At 42.2% G+C, this 21,016-nt stretch overlaps 1 protein-coding gene across 10 annotated transcripts in view; it reads left to right on the forward strand.

Annotated features, from left to right (window-relative positions):
* Positions 1 to 21,016, forward strand: part of Tcf4 (transcription factor 4) — a 345,876-nt gene that overhangs the window by 102,436 nt on the left and 222,424 nt on the right. For all 10 annotated transcript variants that reach the window (XM_031365973.1, XM_031365964.1, XM_031365969.1 and 7 more), the window contains 2 exons: positions 15,930 to 15,991; positions 19,576 to 19,672. In XM_031365973.1, coding sequence (XP_031221833.1) covers positions 15,930 to 15,991; positions 19,576 to 19,672 — 159 coding nt within the window. The remainder of the gene's footprint in view (positions 1 to 15,929; positions 15,992 to 19,575; positions 19,673 to 21,016) is intronic.

A 21,016-nucleotide genomic window follows, 5' to 3' on the forward strand; every position in this document is an offset into this window, starting at 1 on the left:
GTGCTCAGAGGGAGGAAGTGCTGAGAGGGGAAACAAGTCTGAATGGAAAGGAGGATAGCTCAAAGGCCAGTTTCCCCTGCCTCTCCGTGCCAGCTCTAACCGCGAGTGTTTGCTTTGCTTACACGGTAGAACCATCCAGCCAGAATTCAGGGAAGTCTGTTTGGTGGATGCATTAGTCAGGGCATATGAATGGCTGGAACGACCAGCCCCCAACATCAGCAGCTCAGCCCTACAGAGAGGGCTGCTTCCCTCTGCTGTCGGAGAACTGCAGGAATCAGCTTTGTGTCTGTAACTCTTGACGTCTAGCTTCATCGCCGCCTTTGCCCCGCTTCCTATCCGGTATAGGGGATTCAGTAGATATTAGTATTAGGCTGATCAAAGTTCGTAGGAGGGGAAGGCTAGGGGGCAAGCCAGGAAGAGACAAATGTTGCTTCTACTCTTCTTCTGTTGGCCGAGCCTTAGTCACGTGATCTGGTTGGGATATAGCCTTCCTAGTGGCCAAAGCCGAATCTTTAGTACTCAGGGCTACACCAAAGGCTTCAAAGTTTGGAGAGCACCTGGTTCTCTGGAGCATTTTAGTCTTGAGATGCTACCCTGTGACATGTGGCTGCATGGTCATGGAGTGGGCAGTCTGGTTGGGAAGGCTGGTTCTCAGATCTCTCAGGAGGCGCCAGCACTGTGCGTTATAGCAGGACACCCTGAAGGTGAAATGCATTGGAAATGGACAGTCTAGCAGTTGTTGGTGGGTGTAGGGTTATAAGAAAACCATGGGATTTCCGAGGAGGAATAGAAAAAGCCTAACGAGTCTTCCATGCATAACAGAAACGTGTAGGAGCGGGAAGGGTGTGACCGGAGGCCTCAGTTCGCGCCATAGGACTTGACTCCCTTTAAAGATGCGGTTCTTATGAATAATACAGAGAATTTTCTGCTTGCGGAGCACTGAGTGTTTGCAATTTTCTCTTTAAGTGTCATAACATTTTTCATTTGCGAAACTGATTGTTGAAGTCTACGCTCGTGTCACATGCTGCCGGGCTTTCCTTTTATTTGAGAGTCGTTCTTTGCAAAGTCCTGCACGGAGCCTCAGATTGAGCAGGGTTGACAAGCTGGTGGAAGCGAGGCCTTTTAGAAACAAGGGACAGGACAGTTGATCCAGTGCAGAGAATCCACTTTCCCTTGTTAGGCCTCGGCTGTGTATTGTTTTGATTCCCCCACCTCCCATATTTATGAAGCTTGCGGGGTGTTTCTCGTCTTCCGTTTTCTTGTTTGTAGTTGCAGATTTCTCAGTTGCTTTTGTGTGCTACTTGCCTCCCGAAATTTGGCCCAACAGTTTTGAGTAGCTGAAGGATTTATTGAGGACAGATCAGACGAGATGGGGCTGCTGTACGTTCGTCAGGCAGAAGGAGCGGCATAAGGTTAGGTGGCTGATGTGTGAGTTTCTGAATTTGATTTGGTTTTACATGGAAAGGTTGAAGCAATGATCCATGTATTCTAATAAAAATCATCAGTACAAATCAAATAAAATCTGGCTTAGTGGCTATTTTCCCACTGTATCACTCACAGCTAGCCTGCATTACAGAGCGACTTTGGCAGGCACTGGCTCCCCCACCATAGCATCTCTGAGTTGCATCGCAGTCTATGCCTTGGTGGGCAGGCTTCTTTTCTAATCAACCTTTTGCTAATCTCATCAGATAAATCATTATTCTCCACCAACAGCTCAGGCTCCCCTGGTCACTTTTCTGCTTCTCGTTCTCCCTCAAGATGCCTGGTTAGTGTCATTCCTTAGGTCCCTGCATCCATCTCTTTTCAAACCAGTGACATTTCTACCATTCCTGAGAAGAGTTCTGGCTTCGTGACACAGACAGCGGGGCACCTAACCTTGTTTTTCAGCAGTGCATTGCTGGTGACCAGATGGGCCAAGACAGGATGCTGCCTTGCTGTAGACTTATGGGAATGAAATATCTATTCCCGATCGTATGAGGGTGAAAGGACTGGACCTAAGAACCCCAGTTGGTGCTTCTGGCTTATTATAGGTATAACTGTAGAATCGCCAGAGCTGAAACAGGGCAAGCTTGTGTTCATGCATTTTTAAGACCACATAAGTGTAAGCATAGGGAACATTATGCATGTGAGGGACACCATGGGTCATTTCTGTACCACAGTCCTGGGCAACTGCAGATTGATGCCACCCCCATCCCATGGTTCACAGACGATGCTGTATGCACAGGGCAGGACAGAGGTGATGAGTGTTCATTGCCGACACGATTTGGGGGCCATCTTGGCAGTGTGAAAATGATTGTAGTCTACTCGTATTTGAGTCTAAAGCTGCTCTTGATCCCAATTTCATACCTTAAATGATTCCAGATGCATCACCTTAATTGAGATGAATATAAAAATTGTTTTAGACATAACCAAAGCATAAGGCAAACGTGTGATTATATCATTGAGGTACAGTGTGAAGTGCCTGTGTCAGATTTCTCTGACCAAGCTGATGAAAAACAAGAACACTGATTTGTGTTAGACACGATCATTCATATCAAGAATATTTGAGTATTTGAGTGTGCTTGTCCTGCACACATTGACTTCATTTGTACGTATACACACACACACACACACACACACACACACGACTTCTGTCAATGCCTGTCTGCCTGACACGTGGATAATGGAATTCTGAGGAACCTGAGGAACCTGCTGTCAGCTTTGTGTACCTTGGGTTGAAATCCATCAGCACTCTTTGAATTATGGGATGACATGGGTGTTACCCAAAGGTTGAAGGGGTTATTTCTACTTTGTATTGTCTATAAGAAGTCAACTTGCCCTGTCCTAAAAATAAATGACAGTGGCGTTCTACCAAATGACCAAACTTCCTGTCACTTTTCTCAGTGGCCAAGCTGCGCTGCTCCTCATATTCAGTGTCTAATCCATTTGTACACCACTCTTTGAAGTTAGGGAGATATTTTCCTTTTCTTTCTTTTAAAATAGAAAATATTTTCTTTTCATGCTTCATGTTTCCTCTCCCTCATCATCATCTCCTCCCAGATCTTCTGCACCTCCCCATCCATCCGATTCAACACCTTTCTCTCTTTGGAAAACAGGCAAATAAAAAACCAAGCCAGAATAAAACAAAGCAAGATAAAGCCAACCAACCAACTAACCAACCAAACAAGCAAAAACAACCGAAAAAGCAGGAGAAACAAATACACGGACACAGACAGACATAGACAGACAGAAACACACACACACACACACACACACACACACACCATAAAAACAAAATCAGAAAACATAATATATAAAAGAGAGACCAGTAAGGTAAAAACAAGTGTTCAAATAAATCACTATTAGACAAAAGAAAGCAGTCTCCAGTGCTTGGACAACCAGTGAGGGTCCACGGGATAGAATTAAATTTCCCTTTGTGAGTGGTTGTGAGTTGGAGGTAGCTTCTGAGTTAGGGATGAGGGCTTGTGACCACTTCCTCTCAGTCCTGGGACCCCATCTGGCTTGAGCCTGTACAGACTGTTGCCACAGTCTCCGGGTTCATGTGCGCATCAGAGCTGCCGTGTCTGGAAGGCCCTGGTGTCTTCCATCCTCATGGGTTTCCATCCTCTTTCTACTCCCTCTTCTACAGAGTTTTCCTAGGGGAGGAATTTGATGAAGATATCTCCTGTAGTGGTCCATGGTCTCTTCTCTGCTTATTGCCCAGCTGTGGGCCTCGGCACTAGTTTCTATCTAATGCAGGATGTTGATGATGGCTGAACAGGACACTAACTTATAGGTATAGCAGAATGTTGATAGAGGTCATCTTGTTGCTTTAACAGAATAATAATAGCATTTGGTTTCGCCCTAGATCCATGGTCTATCTACTCTGTGGTTCTTGGCTACCCACGCAGTGTCAAGTCCAGGATTCATTTCATGGAGTGGGCCTTAATTCCAATCAGATAATGGTCTATCACTCTCACCACTTTCATGCCACTGTGACACCAGAATATCATGTAGGCAGGGTCACTGCTGTAGATCAAAGGGTTGTTGGCTCAGCCATAAGAGGCTAGGCTCACAAATAAAAAATAGAAGAAAATATTCATTTTAAGTGTCAGTTTATCCATCCACCACTAAAACTTTAGCTATTTCTGTCTTATTTTTGCCAGCCTGTGACAGTTCTACTAAATCGTTCTCTGTGTCATACCTGATTGTGCTTGTCTATCCAGTGGAATGTGTTGCCTTCGTGGCAGATCTAGAAAGGGTGTGACTTGGAGTAAAGGCCCAGAGGATGATGGCCTGGCCCCAGAGTAGAGGCCTCAGTGTGCTCTTATCTGTTGGCTTGATTCCCAAGTGGTTTGCTCAATCTTATCTCTGTGTTGGCAAGATTCTCTCCCAGTTTATAGAGCAGATGTTTACCGTATTCTTTTCCCTGTGCTCCTCTCTCTGACCTTGGCTACAAGGAGACTACCACCGACTGGGGTCTATCACCACCGTATAAGTAAATCACTGAAGAAATCTTCTAATTAAATTGCATAGTGTTGAGATTTCTTTGATTGTTTGATTGTTTAACAGACCTGAGATCTGTTAGGCCTCACTAGGAAGCCATTTTAGAATAAGGGTAGGGATAAGGACTGGGGAGATTTTCAGGTTTTACCTACTGTATCTTCACTTGTCATGTTTCCAAAGAGTGTGTAACTAAGAATTGGTTATAATGGTCTTAAAGGGTTTCTTAGTCAATGGCTAGTGAATGCAGGAAAGGAAAACTAATTACAAAGTAGAGTCTGCAGGGTGCCTTGGCCAGGTGAGGGGCGTTATTAGTTTAACACCTGAAAAGCCAGCTGCTGGCCACTGTGCATTTTGGGGACTCTTTCCTGGGACACTTTGCCCTGGAAACCACACAAGGTCACTTCTTTAGTAGTGTACCCACCTGTGTATAATCGTGAGGGAATAGTCTCTGAAACTGACTTTTTCTGACGTTCCATATCATTTAAAGAGACACCAAGGAGCTACTTCCAATCAAAATAGATAAGAGAGACATAGCGTTTAAATGTATTGCATGATCTTTTAACGCAGTCTTCCACGTAGGGGTGGGTGGTACCAATTTGGAATGTGAGTGATGAGTTGTATAAAAGTATCAATATTAAACTTCCAAATTTTGATAACTGCACTGATCTGTCCTAAGGTTATGCACATAAAGGGACTGAAGAAGTAAATATTATCAGTATATTCCTGCTTACAAATGATTCACAAGCAACATATTCTGTAACTTAAGACTGCACTGTAGTTAAAACCCTTTCAAATTGGGAACTTTAGAGAACATGGGGGGGGACTTTAAAAAATATTTTCTCTTAGTCTTCAAGCTTTGAACTTTTCTTGATCAATACCAGAGGAAGCCAGGGTAGTTTCATGGTCAACCAACAGTGTAGCAACCACCAAATAGTGTTTATATCATAGGGTTACTTTACTAAAACCATCTTGTGATTGGTTAATGGCTAATAGACAAACAGCAGTATCTTTGACATTCAAATAAATGCCTGACAATCATATAATTTGGGGATATGAACAAGATAACCATAGTGTTAAACTCTTTCTGGATTTTGGCCTAGTCAGGGCAACATACAATTGACCAGGTAAGTATTTGGGTAAACCGCAGATAATGCATGTATTCATTTTCTATTTTTTCCTGATTCTGATGAATAAAGTTACATATGGATAAGAATCAGGTTGTGTTTAGGCAGCCAGGTTCACGGAGTAAGGTGAAGAGAAGCCTGGCCTGAACCCGTGTACCCATTAGTCAAGTGTTTCAAATACACATGGAGGTGGATTTGTAAAAGTGTCAACAGTTTGTCCGGCTTCCCAGTGCACATCGGGCTGAGGCTGATTTACCCCTTTGTAATTGTAACAGCCATAAAGAGTAGTTGCAAACGGTGGGGACTGTGTGTTCTGTTGCGATCAAGGAGTTAGATAAATCTGCCTTGTTTGCCGAAGGGTTCTGCGCCTTCAGACTGTTAGAGGGCAGTATTAAAGCTCCGAGCCGTCTTATTTTGCCGATACCCTGAAGATTGCTTTAATGAGGAGTAAAGGGCCTTTTTCCAATTACAAGGGAATAACTGTATTAAGTCCCTGCGTTATGTCAACCTGCTTTGATTTGATTACTCTGCAAGAAATGGATTTATCTGTCAGTGTTACTTAATTAAGCTTCCTCATTGATGTTTTGCAGAGTAATATAGTGTGGTTTGCACATTTCAGCCTAAATACAGAGAAAACTGGCCTAAAACTGAGACACGACCCCTGTAGACATGCAGGAGTGGTTGCCCACCTTTGACTGGTCATTGGTTGTGGTGGGGAACGTAGCTGGAAGGATAGAGATTCGGAGAGAATGAAACGGAGAGCTGGTTATGTGTGTGTGTGTGTGTGTGTGTGTGTGTGTGTTGATTATTTGATACATATGTAACTATTAGAAAGCTGGATTTCTGAATGCTGAGAAGTGTTGGCTTAACCAATACCAGAGAAGTATCTTGAATAGGGAATGAGATTCTATTCTCAGAGATTAAAATACAAGAAATGGGAGGCTTCCTCCTCCTTCTCCTCCTTGTTCTTCCTCTCCTCCTTCTTTCCATCATCATCATCATCATCATCATCATCATCATCATCATCATCATCATCATCATCATCATCATCATCATCATCATCAATCATCGTCATCGTTTTTTGCCGAAAGGGAACTAGAAGGAAAAAAGTAAGAAACGGAATAAAAATGTCTTTTGGGAGAAGTCGGTGACCACCGTGGTTATACAGAGCAATTACAGCCCTACTAACATTTCAATTAAAGGAGCCCCTCTTCTCAGACATTCACTAATGGTGCTCCAGGGAGCATAGGCAAATGGGCAAACGAAGGAAAAGACTGAACTGTCTTGCCCTTCAACCTTGTTCTCCTTCCTCTCCTCCTGGAGCACAAAGCATCAAATGGTTGAGCAAGGAGGCATCTTCCGTATCTATGTGCATCCCTTGGTTTTATACCATAAGTATTTCACGTAGGTGTTCAAGGCCATGGGACCACAGTGTGCTCTGTTAGGAAATGAGGCTCATTTGTGAATTTGTTCCTCCGTTTAAGTTTTTATTCTCTGAAGCATTCACCTTGTGCTTCTCATACTTCTCGAGGAACTTGCCTACAAGAGCTGCACCTTTAGTTTGGATCCCTGGAGGCTTTCCCTGTGCGGTGAGATTGTTGGATAGCCTCAGCCCTCAAGCTTCAGGGGACCTCTGGCTGTCATTGTCACCTGGTTTGATGCTGTTAGTCTCCTACTGTGATGTTTGGGGGAGACTTGGTTTTTTTAGGCCTCTGATTTATGATTTTATATGACTTCAGTCACAGCCTCTGAGGTCTCTGACTTCTTGCTCAGGGGAGCAAGACTTCAGGGGAAGTCGCCATCATGCCGAGCATTTCAAAAGCTGCCTGGATCCATCCCGGCAAGTTGTCTCTCCGCATCTCCGACAGATTAGGAGAACTAGAGTATTCTCCAAGTTATTTCATTAGGGAACGCAAAATTATATATACTGGGATTACTACCCAGTAAAACTTGCAGGTGACTTGTGTCACGATTTCACAGTTTAACTGTCTACCTTGCATTTTAAACAAGATTGCAGAGTTTAGACCTAGTCACACCTCTGACATGTTTTCACCATGACAGTTTTGTGATTCTTTTGTTACTTTATTGTCACTCGAATTTGTGACTATTCTTTCCCTGATTCATATTCATAGTATGTATGTATGTATATACACACACATATATATTCATTTGCATATACATATATAGTGAAACTTAATCCATTCTATATGTCTGAAATGATTCAATATTAACTTTGGTAAAGGAGCTCATTATAAACTCAGGGAAAAATAACATCACCATTTATTTACTTATTTATTAATTAATTATCTGTTTATAGACTAACTTTTTATTGTTTTCTTAACAGTGGTTAAAAGACATACTAACTGACATTAATAAAGGCTAAAAGCATTGCAGTATTTCTAGTCCAATAAAGTTATTTTCTATTCTGTGTTTTTGCTAGTATCTGCAATTTACTTTCACATCTACACCTGCACACTTCACACACACACACACACACACACACACACACACAAACACACACACACAAACACAAACACACATACACACACACACACATACCTTCCCTTTCAGTTTCAGATCTGATATGGAAAGCTCTGAGGAAGTCGGAGCTGATGGTGATCTGAACATGGAAACCCAGGTTCCTTTTCTCTGTAGTGATTGCCTCTCAGAGGGTGTGTGGCAAATGCCACCATCTTGTCCTTTCCTTGCTCGGCTTTGCTGGAGCGGTTACTCCTCAGCACTCAGCTCAGCCTTGCACAGATTCCCGCATTATGCCTTGCTTCTAATAGCAGCATCCGTGGTTGTGCGGACATGGTCTATCGGTATTAGGAGCTCCTCAACTCTTCCCATGTCGGCACTAGTCATCAAATGTGACTTCAAATCACTCCTCTTAGAGCTCTTATTGTGCTGGGTGCTAATGAAAATGTGCACGTCCTTAACACGCTCTTTGCTGATGAAATATTTTGAACTCTAAATTCATCTGGCACTGACGGAGAGCATATGCCATCTCAGTTTGTGTGGAGGGCTCAGCCAAGGGTTCTTCTTGGACTAAGGAATTAGTAGGAGCCACAGATGTCCTGTGGAGGGTATTTAACCGTGCGTGTTGGTGCAGAGAGGTCTCAAGACAGTATAGATGCTAACCTACCTCAGAAAGATTATCTCTCTCAGAGGAATTTACCACCCTTAGCCTCTGCACACTTTCTGACTATGTGGAAATTTTCAGTAGGGGATCAGGACATCTCCCTAAGAGCAGGCATTTGAGTGATGCACAGTGTCACTTTCTCTGTGATTTCAGGGTGCGCGGGACTCTTGGGTATTGAGTGTGTTCTAGGCTCAGAGTATGGAAAGAACTAACTCCCAGCTCTACATATATAACCAACACATCCATTTAGCTCTCATCCTTGTTAAGAATATACCTTCGTAATGTTCGGCCTGTCTTCTTTTCACGGATCTAGGGTCACCTAGCACAACTTTTGACACCACTTCATTTATATATCACACGCAGAAAGATGCCTTGGTTATAAGACATAAAGGGACTATTTTAAAGCTAACTGGAACTACAGAGCAAACCTAATGCTGTTTGAATTCTTGCTTATGATAAGGCCTTCGAGCTTCAAGGAGAAAGTGGCATTTGTGTGGCCTCCTTATCTCATGTTTTTCCACTCTCCCGGTGATACTGCAAGAATCTCCAGTCTGTTTAGCAAAAACCCAGGAATCATAAAAGAGACTCCGATATCTGGAAGTCACAGTTTTCAAGTGGTTTCTAGAACTTGAAATTTCAGTTCTAGAGACCATGAGAAGAGGAGGCACTCACAGTAGAGATTTGGTGCTGAGAAGTTGTTCAGGGCGTAATACTTCCCTTAATGTTCAACAATTTAAGTTAACCATTTTCCATAAACGTCTCTCCTTAAGCTTGCAAATACTACCTTCCCTATATCTCCTTGTGGGGAGATCTCTTCCAATCTCGTTGTTTCAAGAAGCCATTAAATTTTCTAAAGTGTCCAGGCATGTGGTGGTGCATGCCTTTATTCCCAGCACTCAGGAGGCAGAGGCAAGCCAGTCTGTGAGTTCAAGTCCAGTGTGGTCTACAGAATTCCAGGACAGCCAGAACTACATAGAGAAACCCCTTTTAACAAAACAAAACAAAACAAAGCAACACAAAATTTTCTAAATTGGCTGGAGTTCTCAGGGTAGAAATGTCTTCGTGTGCCCTGGATTCCAGCTTTCCTTTGATTTTGGCTTGATGGAAGTTTCATATCTTGTCAGCTCATTAGTATTTTAAAGAAGATGTAAAAGAAAAAAAACCTGTGATCCATCATTTTTAGTCTTATGTGGGTGAGTTATCCAAATATACTAGCCTGCCCTATTTCCAAGAATGGAAATCAAACTCGCTTATTTTGTGGTTCACAAAAATAAGTTCAAAGAGGCCAGTGACTTATTTGGACTATACTGATGGGCACAGCAGAGCCTCTGTTCTGATTTCAAGCTGCTCCCCAACTCCCAGCATGGTGTTTCAAGTCTTGTCTAGATTCCTTGATGGTTTCAGCCTAGTTGTCCACGAATGAGATCTATCTACATAATCAAGTGTTGAAGAACAGTGAATGAATGGAAAACCACAGCAGGTTAGAATTCTGTTAGTGACTCCTACCTCTCTGTAGCAGCCGGTGGACAAGTTCTGCTCAGGTTAACTTTTGGAATTTGCCAGTGAAGGGTCACACATCCTAGAGTAAGTCTAGAGAACTAGCCAAGTGAATGGAGAGTTCTTCAATGTCTTGTTGATTTTTCAGATCAACCTGCACATCTATGCTGTCCTACTTTGGAATAATATCAGAAAAGACTTGGGCAATTGAGCTCATTTTAATTAGAAGGTGTGATTTTTTTTTTTTCCATTTGCTAGTGGTTTTGTATCATTCCTTCTGCCCATGTCATTGCGGTCCCTTCATGCCTACAGTGAAGTGGTGGCTGCTCATTTGTACCACAAGGACGTGTCAGGACCTGACTCTTCAGCCATCCTCATCCCAAAGGGCTAATGAGCCCACCCTCCGCGCTGCACCATACAAGGAATTAAAAGGTAGTTGCAGGTTTCTTTGCTATAAGGTATATACTATACGTACTCATCACAGCCTGGAATGGGGTGTGCATATAAGTACAGGGTTATTTGTGGAAGAAATGTCTGTTTAATGAGCTGTAATGCCAAGTTAGCCTCAGCAACTCTAAGGTTTTTTTTTTTTATAAGTAAAGTGGGTTGGTCCTTTGGATTCTAATCTCTGTTGGGAAGACTCGGATTTTCCCATCAAATGAAAACGGTTAATTTTGTTTCTTCCAAACAAATTGTATCTCTTATTCTAATAATCACATTAAAATATCTCTTTTTATCTTTGCCAATGTAATAGCTTCTAACATTTTTGTATACCTCAAGCAAACATGTAGCCTACCATAGAATTACTACCCATTGACTTTATTCATACAAGTGCTTGTTTAATTTACTTAATATCGAATAATATTCTCTAATGTTCTGTGCATATAGCAGTGGGTTAAAAAATGTGTGTTAAATACATACACTTCATCTGAGGCACTAGAGAGAACATTCTAAAGTGGTGTCGAATTGGGAAATTCATACCACTGGTGTGTTTACTGGGTGTACTCACTGAATCTCTTTTGGTTTTGTTTTTTGTTTTTTGAGACAGGGTTTCTCTGGGTAGCCCTGGCTGTCCTGGAACTCACTCTGTAGACCAGGCTGGCCTTGAACTCAGATGTCCACCTGCCTCTGCCTCCCAAGTGCTGGGATTAAAGGCGTGCACCACCACTGCCTGGCATACTCACTGAATCTTGATCGCGATGTGTTTGTCTCACTGCTTCTGTTTCCTAACTGTTCAGCGCCTTGCCAGTCTAAGCTTCACTTTTCTCATGTGGAAACTGGCATGCTATTTGGACATGAAAGGCCCAGCACAAGGCTGTTCACACCTGTTGGCTGGCTTCCTGAGAGGGAAGGAATGGTTAAGCAATGACCACCCCATGGTCTTCAGGGCACAGAGATGTGGACAGAAATAGCTATAAGTTTGCACAAAATTATAGACTTGTTTTAAAGCATTGAGGTTTTAGCAGGGTGTGGTAGTTCATGGCTTTAATCTCAGTACTTGGGAGGCAGTAGCAGGTGGAACTCCATGATCTGATGCTAGCCTGGTCTACATAGTGAATTCTAGGACAGTTAGGGATATATAGTGAGCTCCTTTCTCCAGTAGACAAACAAATAAATAAATAAAAAATATGAACCCCCTTTTGTTTTGTTTTGTTTTCTAAGTCTTAAGCATGCACTTTATTGATGTCAGTAACTGTGCTATGTTACACAGTCAAAAGTTTGGGCACCCCTTCTATGCACAGGGAGTAATGGGAAAAAGTCATGGGGGGACATCAGACATCAGAGGCTCTTCAGTGTCTGGTGGGAGATGAGTGGTGGGCAAGCATAGATCATCTGCAGGGTTCACACAAAGTCATTCTTGAAAGTACCGTTGGGATGCAGTTGAGACAGGAGTATGAACTGAATGTGGAGTCAAAGGTTTTTCTTTTTCTTTTCTAGTGGACTCTTCATTTGTGCTTTTAAAAAGTGTGTGTGTGTGTGTGTGTGTGTGTGTGTGTGTGTGTGGTATGTGTGGTTGTGTACACGTGTGCTTGAGTGCATGAGGAGGTCAGAGGAATGCCAGATACTCTGGAATTGGAGTGACAGGCAGTTGTGAGCTTTCTGATGTGGGTCCTGGGAGATGTCTGCAGGAACAGCATGGGCTCTTAACCACGGAGCTCACTATCATCATCCAGAGAACCCTTTTAAGGTATCCCACGAAGCAGTTGGTGGCCAATGGCGTGGGCGGGATTTGTCCTCTGTTTCTAGTAGCATAGTCTTGTGATGCTCATACTCTGCGATATGCATGGAAACAACCTGAGGACCTTGTGATAAACATGGTTGCCTTTGCCTCACTGGTAAGCTCCAGGCTCAGGAGTGTTTGTGACGCAGCCGAAGAAGAAGCTGGCTTTGAAGTGAGCATGCCAAATGATTCAGATGGAGGTGGGTGGACATGGAGATGAGATGCCCTGGACTAGGTATTGAGGAAATGTTCAGTTACTAGCAGGTCTGATGAAGCTCAGGGCAGAGAAGGTGTAAACAGATGGCTAGAAGTCGCATGTTTACCTGAATTGTGAATCACCACAACCCACTTCCTTTTTGCTGTAGATGAACACATACCTGTTTATATAGGTTGTTCTTTCCGAAGAGAAAATATAATTAGGATTCATTGGGTGGTCCTGCATATTGAGTTTGGGAGAGCTGGTGATTTGTCCACATCCTCTAGGTCTGGTCAGCCAAGGGAGGGAAGATCCTGTTCAGAAGAGAGCAGTAAATGAGTGGAAACTGAATGGAAGGCAGGCAACATGAGGTCCGGAAATGAGAAGGATGGAAATTCGGAAGGATGGGAAAAGAGCAGTCTGAGCTGATTGGGTGGGGAGCTCTCTGTGGAGGAACCCAGCCAGTGTTTAACCTGTCTTGAAAAAGCTCGACTTCCAACATTTTTTAATTAGTGGCTTGCTCGCTTTTGAAATTGCCCAGTTGGGAATACTCAAGTTTTGATGTGTTTTATCTGCCTGCTAATTAGCAGTCTGCCGGGTTGACCATCATCCCCCACCCCCACCCCTTTTATTTGGTGGACAGAAGATACGAATAAAGGTCCGCTGAACCAGGGCAGCTCAAGTCTCGGTTCAAACCCACAGACGTGCTGTACTGAGGAAAGGCTTTTTAGTTATAAGTCAAGTTCCACCACATTTTTTCCTCCAACTCCTTCTCTTTCTTCCCTGGCCTAGGGTGACTGTACCCCAGTACAGTCCATACATGGGAGGTAGTGGCCAGAACATTCTTCTGTGACTGTAGCAGGCTGCTCTGTGCCTTTGCTTAGAAATGTTCCTGACCTCTAGGCCAACCTGTGATAACCAAAAATGCCTATGGGACTTGCCAATGTCCTTTGGTGGCAAAATTGCTCTCAATGGAGATTCTTTGGCAGAGCCGTATGGTCTACTTGACCCTTGCCCATCTTATATGTCCAGAATTCTTCCCCCACACCATAATTGAAAGATAGGTCCAAATAATATGGAGTCTATGACAGACAGAGAAAATCAAATCTATTCCTCTCTTGTCTTTGGGGCAGATTTAAGGACAGGGTCTCCCATTGATCCAAGTTGGCTGCTTTTTGTTTTGTTTTGTTTTTTGTTTTAAAGTCAGGTTGTACTAACTAAATGTTCGGCAATCTGCAGTGAATGAGGAGGCTTCCTTTGCATTCCCCTCCTAAAAATAATTGGGTTTTATTTAAGAATTAGGAGAACCATGCATGATACCAAACTCGCTCATGTGAAAATCCCTGAGGTTGTAAGCGGCTTCTCTGTGTACTACAGCTCAGTGTGTGCAGGGTAGGGCGGTGTGTTGGCTTGTTAAACAGCAGGTTTGGGGAGCATTTCATACCTTGTCTTCAGGCTCCCTGTAGTCTCCTGAGCTTTTTTCTGTGCCTTCAGCTTTCTGTGCATTGAGCCTAACTGTCCACTGGGGACATCCACCTGCAGTTTCTTGTTTTCTGGAGTACCAACCAAGAGGAATTGAGAAATTATGGTTAAGAGAGAGAAGAGGCAGGGGCAGGGGGGCAGAAAGAGGGAAAGAGAGTAGGGCCAGGATGCTAGGGACAGAGAGAGCTAGAGGGAGGTTGAAGATTCAAGTGTATTAGCAGTAAGTTGCCGTTGCTATCCCCATCTCTTAAGATATCCTATAACACTATGTCCTCCTCTGTACCCAAAAATAAGCCAATTAATTATACTGTGATCGTTTCTGCTGATAATAAACTAGCAGTGATAAAAGGAATGTCAGTAGACCATTATGAGAATAAACAGTATCAGGGAGATGTGACGAGAGTCAATACATGGGATTATGTCTCTTGAATCAGAGCTTCACACCCTCCTCCGATTCTGTCAGGGGATGTTTGTGTGTTTGTGATGGCTCTCTGTCAGCAACCAGGACGGACACACACACACACACACACACACACACACACACACACAAAACAGAATAAGTTTTCATGCTCATAAAAAATCTCAAAGCCATCCCCAAATAAAGCGTGAGCCTTAGAACACCATGATGTTTTAAGCAGTTGAAATGATAACTTCTGGCTTTGCCCAGCCCTCTTCAGGAGTGTAGCCTACAGTACCACTGCTGGACCACTTCTTACCCTAACCGGCATTAGAACTGTGTAGGAGGAGAGTTTGTGAGTCCCACCTTCCTGGTCTCTGACTAGCATCTCTTCAAGTATTATTTATCAAAATAAAATATTGCCTTATCACCCAATAGCAAGTTTAATTCCCACATGGCAGATGCCAGGATGATAATTTACCCTGTCATACATCAAAGAATATTTGGGCAGCAAAAATTAATCTTGAAGGATTAACAAGGAAATAGGACACGAAGTTGGGTGGGGAGAGGGGAGAGGTAGATCTGTAAACAGTGGGGGAAAGGATGTATATGATCAAATGCATTATATCAGATTCTAAGTGACGATGATGGTGATGATGATGGTGATGATAATGATGATGATGATGATGCCGCCAGTGACGACGATGACAAATGATGACGTGGTCTAAACTTATGGAAAATCCTGGGATTTTTGTTTTGCTTGTTTTGTTTTGTTTTTTTTTTTTTTTTTTTTTTTTTTTTTTTTTTTTTTTTTTTTTTTTTTGGTTTTGTTAGAAACAGAAGGTGTTTCCAAAACCTTTACAAAAGCCCAAATATCTCCACACTGTGCTTGTGGGAGCAAACTACTGAGTTCCCTCATTTTGTTGTCTGCTGTAATAAACTTGGCTGGAGAACAAACAGTATCCAGTCGTGTTCTGGCAGCGATGCTGACAGTGTCAGTGTGGCCATTTACTTCAGCTTAACTTTCCTCTCGGATTAAAATTGTGTTCATGTGCTTTTAAGTTTGTTTCTGTCCAAAAGATTTTAATAAAACTTTAAGCATAATTTCCTATCTTTCACAAAGTAGGCTCTCAAATGCGGTGGAGGATAGAAGCAATTTTTATGTGCATACCTCTGGTTCCTGAGGGTCCAGCTCACTTCTGCTGTGAATTTAAATGAGTTAATTTAAGTCGATGGGTCAGGAACCACTGTCATCATGGCAGCCTTGTGCCTGGTTCTTAATTAAAGGCAACAGGAGATTAATTTGAAACATTAATTTAAAAGTGCATATACAAAAAGAAAGAATTATTGCAAGAAAGCCTAAAGAACTTCTCTCTTGTCCCTAGATGTAGAAGACAGAAGTAGCTCAGGGTCCTGGGGGACTGGAGGCCATCCAAGCCCATCCAGGGTAAGTATATCTAATCTTTTTCCCCCTGAAAGCAGACATGGAATATATGTAAATTGACTAAGCATCTCACATGCATCAGGTATGCACTCACAAGGGTGCATGCTTATGTGCACATACACATACTCACACTCACATGCATGCATGCATGTGCGTGTACATGCGCACGCAGACGTGTACAGATCTATATGTGTCATCAATTGCTTTTATTGGTTACCACGCTTTGGTGCTAATCTGAAGAGGAAAACTTTTCTCAAACACATGTCTTTATCTTTGCCAGCCTGTGGTCAAGTCTGACAGAAAGTCATTTGTTGCATTCAGACCAAGTTTATTTAGATAAATCCTAATGTCCATCACAGGTGGGCATAGCTTGACTCCTGAGCAACGCTCTGAGCTTTTAGCATTAGTAGAATTTGCACAATAAATGGGCACTGTTTTTACTTTATGGCCAGTCAGGCCATTGCATATGACATCTTTAATGCAATTCTTTTAAGGCTCTCTATGCACAGAGCAGGTTTCATAATACACATACAGTGTCCCCATCAGAAGTAGACCTAGCTGTTAAAATGAGCATCCCTCCTCCTGTTCCTCTGGCTGATGGGAGGGGACATCTTGCTGTAAGTGTCCCCATCCCTTTGCTCTGGGGGAAGTCTCTGTTTTGTCACTAGAGGCAGAGGTGATCCACAAAGCTGCCAAAAAGGCTCTTTTAGCCAGTACTACTTAAACACTTTGCACCTGTCCTTGGCCCCGGGAGCCCCACGCTGGTCTTTAGGGTGTAGCAGGATCTCTAAGCCGATGAGGAACTCTTTTGAGCCAGGAGCAGCTGTCAAGCTTGACATTCTAATGCATTCTATGGATGGGTTGAGGAAATCTTTCCTCCTCCTCAAGTTACAGCCTGCACTTGCACAAATAAATCCAATCCCTTGACAGCAAGCGGGGGATGGCAGTACGTCCCTGCATTGTTCTGTGTTCTCAGGCTACCTTAGTCTCTTCTTCTTATGGACAATTGTCCGTCCTGTAAATACTGAGCTAAATTCTCATAGGAACTTCTCACTGTTGACTTCTACCCTTAGCTTTATTTTAAAATGTAAAATGCCTTACAGTGTGTAGCTAGTCTAATATATAACATACTTTCAATTGAATTTTGGCAAGCAAAGCCCATGTAGAATCTTGCTGACTTACTTTTAAGCTTACTTTCCAGTAACTGTAAATTTTCTTTTTTTTAAGTTGAGATAAAAGGCCCGTGGGATGGCTCAGTGGGTAAAGGCACTCACTTACTGCTATGGTTGACAACTTGATCCCTGGGACCTACAGGGTAGAGTGAGAACTGAGTCTAAGTCGTCCTTTGATTTGCATAGGCTGCTGCACAGTTGTATGACATGCCCACCCACAACATACGTAAAAACAATAAGTATAATTAAGAAAAAAGAAATACATTGTTAGGACCTGGAAAGTAGGTCAGTTGGCAAAGAGTTTACATACAATAATAAGGCCTAAGGTTCTGGTTTTTTGTTTGTTTGTTTGTTTTTCCCATAGTGCGTTGTTAAGAAAAAATAATATAGGAATGGTATTGTATACTTAAAATCCCAGCACTAGGGGATCACTGGCCAGTTAGCCTACCCTAATCTGTACATTTGATACCTGACTTAGACTTCTGGCCACCACAAACATGTACCACCTATGCAAGCAAATACATCCACTCTCCCACATGAGTATACACACACACACACACACACACACACACACACACACACACAGACACATACAAACACACGGATATATAAGTACATATAAAACTTATACCAGTGGATGATTTGAATCACTATATTATAATTCACATCTCCCCAATCCAGGGAGTTTTACAGGATAGATGTTTGTAGCCCCATGAAAGGGGCTGTGTCTCTCTTCTCATCATCCATGGTGGCACTATCTTCTCCACTGTGCCAACTATTAAGCTGGATGATCTATTTTAAGTTTGTTGTTCACTATCTATGATGAGGACATTTCATAAATAATAACGAACAGTATACAATGCCTTGGCGGGTCTTTCATGTATGACATCTAGCTACAAATTACTGTCCTAGCAGGGTGGGATTGCAGTAGCATCCCTGTTAATTTTTTATACATGAACAAAGGCGAGTGAGAGGAGTGTTTGTCCTGAAGGTCGTGGTCCTTCTGTAGTGAGGTGATCTGACTTCATATTGTTCTCACAGCCTCCATCTTTGATGTGTGGCAAGATTCTGTCTGCCTTTGGCTAACGTACCAACCCAATGCCTCTGGGTCAGTTTGGCTTAGACTTTATGGACAGTTTAACCAGCTGAGCAGACACTCCCTCCTCCCCCCAGCCGCCGCATCCCAGCCCCCTTTTCTGATCACTTTATGTTCTTTAATAGGCTGATATTTGAATCAAATAACACCTTGGGTTTTTTTTTTAACTCTTTCTTACATGCTATTGAATTTCTCCATTGAACTTAAGTGGCTGGGAAGTGTACAAATAATCTATTAATTTTAAAATCTGGAGGGGAGGGGAGCAATACTACAGTGAAACATTTCTTCAAGAAACTGTCCCCCCTTAAAATTGCTTGTATGCAGCATATTTTGTCTACCTGCACAAATACTGATTTATGCTGAAGGTTTAAAATTCTGTGCATTATGATTGTGTTAAATTCTATGCATCATGATTGTGTGTGAGTGTGTATGTTCACATCACTGCCCATATGGAGAAGTCAGAGGACAGCATAGTAGGCTTATCTCTTTGCTCCACTCTCCTGTGGATCCCTAGGTTGAACTAGGGTCTTCCAGTGAGTACAGCAAGCATCTTTTCCCTCAGTGCCATCTCACCGGCCCTGTATTGAAACGCTGATGTTCGTTCAAGTATGGTATTTTTCACATTCGTATGCGTTAATTACTAATATAATGAGCCATTCATTTTGCAGCTGCAACAGTTGCTAAAATAAAACATTGAAACTGTAATATTGTAAGCTAAATGTTGCTTAAACAGCTCAACCTTGTTTTTTACAAGAGGCCAATCCCTGCGGGCTGTGTATCAGTTGTGCCAGCTTTGATGTAGTGATGTAGCTTTTGAGAAAGAAAAACTTTCATTATGTGCAGTTTACTTCATAGGTGATCTTTTCGATGTAGTATTTCATGCAATCACATCAAAAATTTCATGCAATATATTTGTATCAATATTTTACAGCTATCATTATGGGAACCATTTGAATTCTGTGGATTGAGGAGTTCTCTTTAACTTAAAATTCTAATGAAGGTTCAGGTTCTTTCTTTCTTTATTTATTTTTTTTTTTTGGTTTTTTCGAGACAGGGTTTCTCTGTGTAGCCCTGGCTGTCCTGGAACTCACTCTGTAGACTAGGCTGGCCTCGAACTCAGAAATCTGCCTGCCTCTGCCTCCCAAGTGCTGGGATTAAAGGTGTGCGCCACCACCGCCTGGCTAATAGTTCTTATAGTGAGATTTCATGCAGTATATGACAACCGAGCCCAGCTTCTTTCCATAGGAGAGGGTTCAGTATTGAGGTATGTTTATGTGTGTATCTTTAAATGTGACTTACTCTGTCATTTTTTTTTACAGAACTACGGAGATGGCACTCCCTATGACCACATGACTAGCAGGGATCTTGGGTCACATGACAATCTCTCTCCACCTTTTGTCAATTCCAGAATACAAAGTAAGGAAAGTTTTATATCAACATATACTTTTGATAAGCTTATGTTTTGCCAGTGGAGGATAAATGTGCCTCTGATAGACAGTCAGCCTTTAAGAGTGGGGATAGTAAGTCAGTTTACTCTAGTGTTCCTAAGGATAGGGATACCATCCATAAGTAAACGATAATAAAATGGCTGTGAATGTGGTTACTAGAACAGGAAGTAGTAAGTTTTACAAACATGGAATTAAAGACTTTCAGTGATACAGTATCTATGCACACTTTTGTCTTTCTTCGACATGAAATGTCGTTTAACAGTAAGTAGTTTTCTCGGGACACAGCCAAGAATATTTGTGATAAAGTATTTGGCTTTGTGAGTAACAAAGTCATATAGTCAGAGTAACTCCTTCAAGGCGAGTTGTATAATCCAGTTGCGTTTTTGACTTAATGTTTTGGACTTAATGCTGCCCATTACCTAGACCTAATTCTGTTTACTTTACAAAAGCTGTATAGATGCTTGCAGTGGGAGTCTGTCTGCGGATTTCTGCTGTGCCCCCTACACTGGCTTCGCTAGCGTATTTCTCTGCCTTTGCCTCCTCAGGCGGGATGTTTGTTTAACAGCAGTAACCCAAGCAATGGAAGGATTATCCATAATGGCTTAAGAGGCCCCAGCGGCCAGCTACTGCCTTTTGATTAGAGACAATGATCTCTGTTCTAGTAAATGTGAGTTCTTCAAGATATTAGGAAGTCTTTCAGACTGGCTAAATTCTATTGCAAATCTATCAATAAGTGAAGTTCAATTTCATGGGCACAAGCTTTTGGTCCATTCTTGAAGGAAAATAACTGAGCAATAATTATATCCTTCTGAAACTGTAATTGCAAATGCTTTTCAAGAGTGTCCTGATTTTAAGCCTTGGAAGCTCTGCCAGTTACTTAAGGTGCTGGTGGTCCTTTCATCTCAGTTTTTCTTTTAATTGCCATCCAATCAGGTATTTAACACAAAGTTGTTTTTTTTTCTTCTTTTTAATGGATAACATCTAGCATATGCCTTGGAGTGTCTTCCCTGAGTACCACAGGATGCTATTTGATCTAGGTGCTTGCTGTTGGTAGCTTCTTTTTGACTTCAAAAATGGTAAAGTTGATGCTGAGGCACTGATTTTTAACTAAAACAGAAGTCCCTAGCTCTTTTTTTTTTCTTTTTTTTTAAATTATTGGTGAGAAAATGAATCAAGCCTCAGCTAATTCAAGATGTGTAGAAACGTGTGACAGGGGATTTGGTAATTTGAATTTTATAGGACAAGTTTCAAGTCTTTGGTGTCAAGAGCCACGATTTTAGGGTTTCTGTTTTTGCTTCTCAGTTCTTTTTTT

Source organism: Mastomys coucha, unplaced genomic scaffold, assembly GCF_008632895.1.
Source record: "Mastomys coucha isolate ucsf_1 unplaced genomic scaffold, UCSF_Mcou_1 pScaffold13, whole genome shotgun sequence".
Taxonomy (NCBI): domain Eukaryota; kingdom Metazoa; phylum Chordata; class Mammalia; order Rodentia; family Muridae; genus Mastomys; species Mastomys coucha.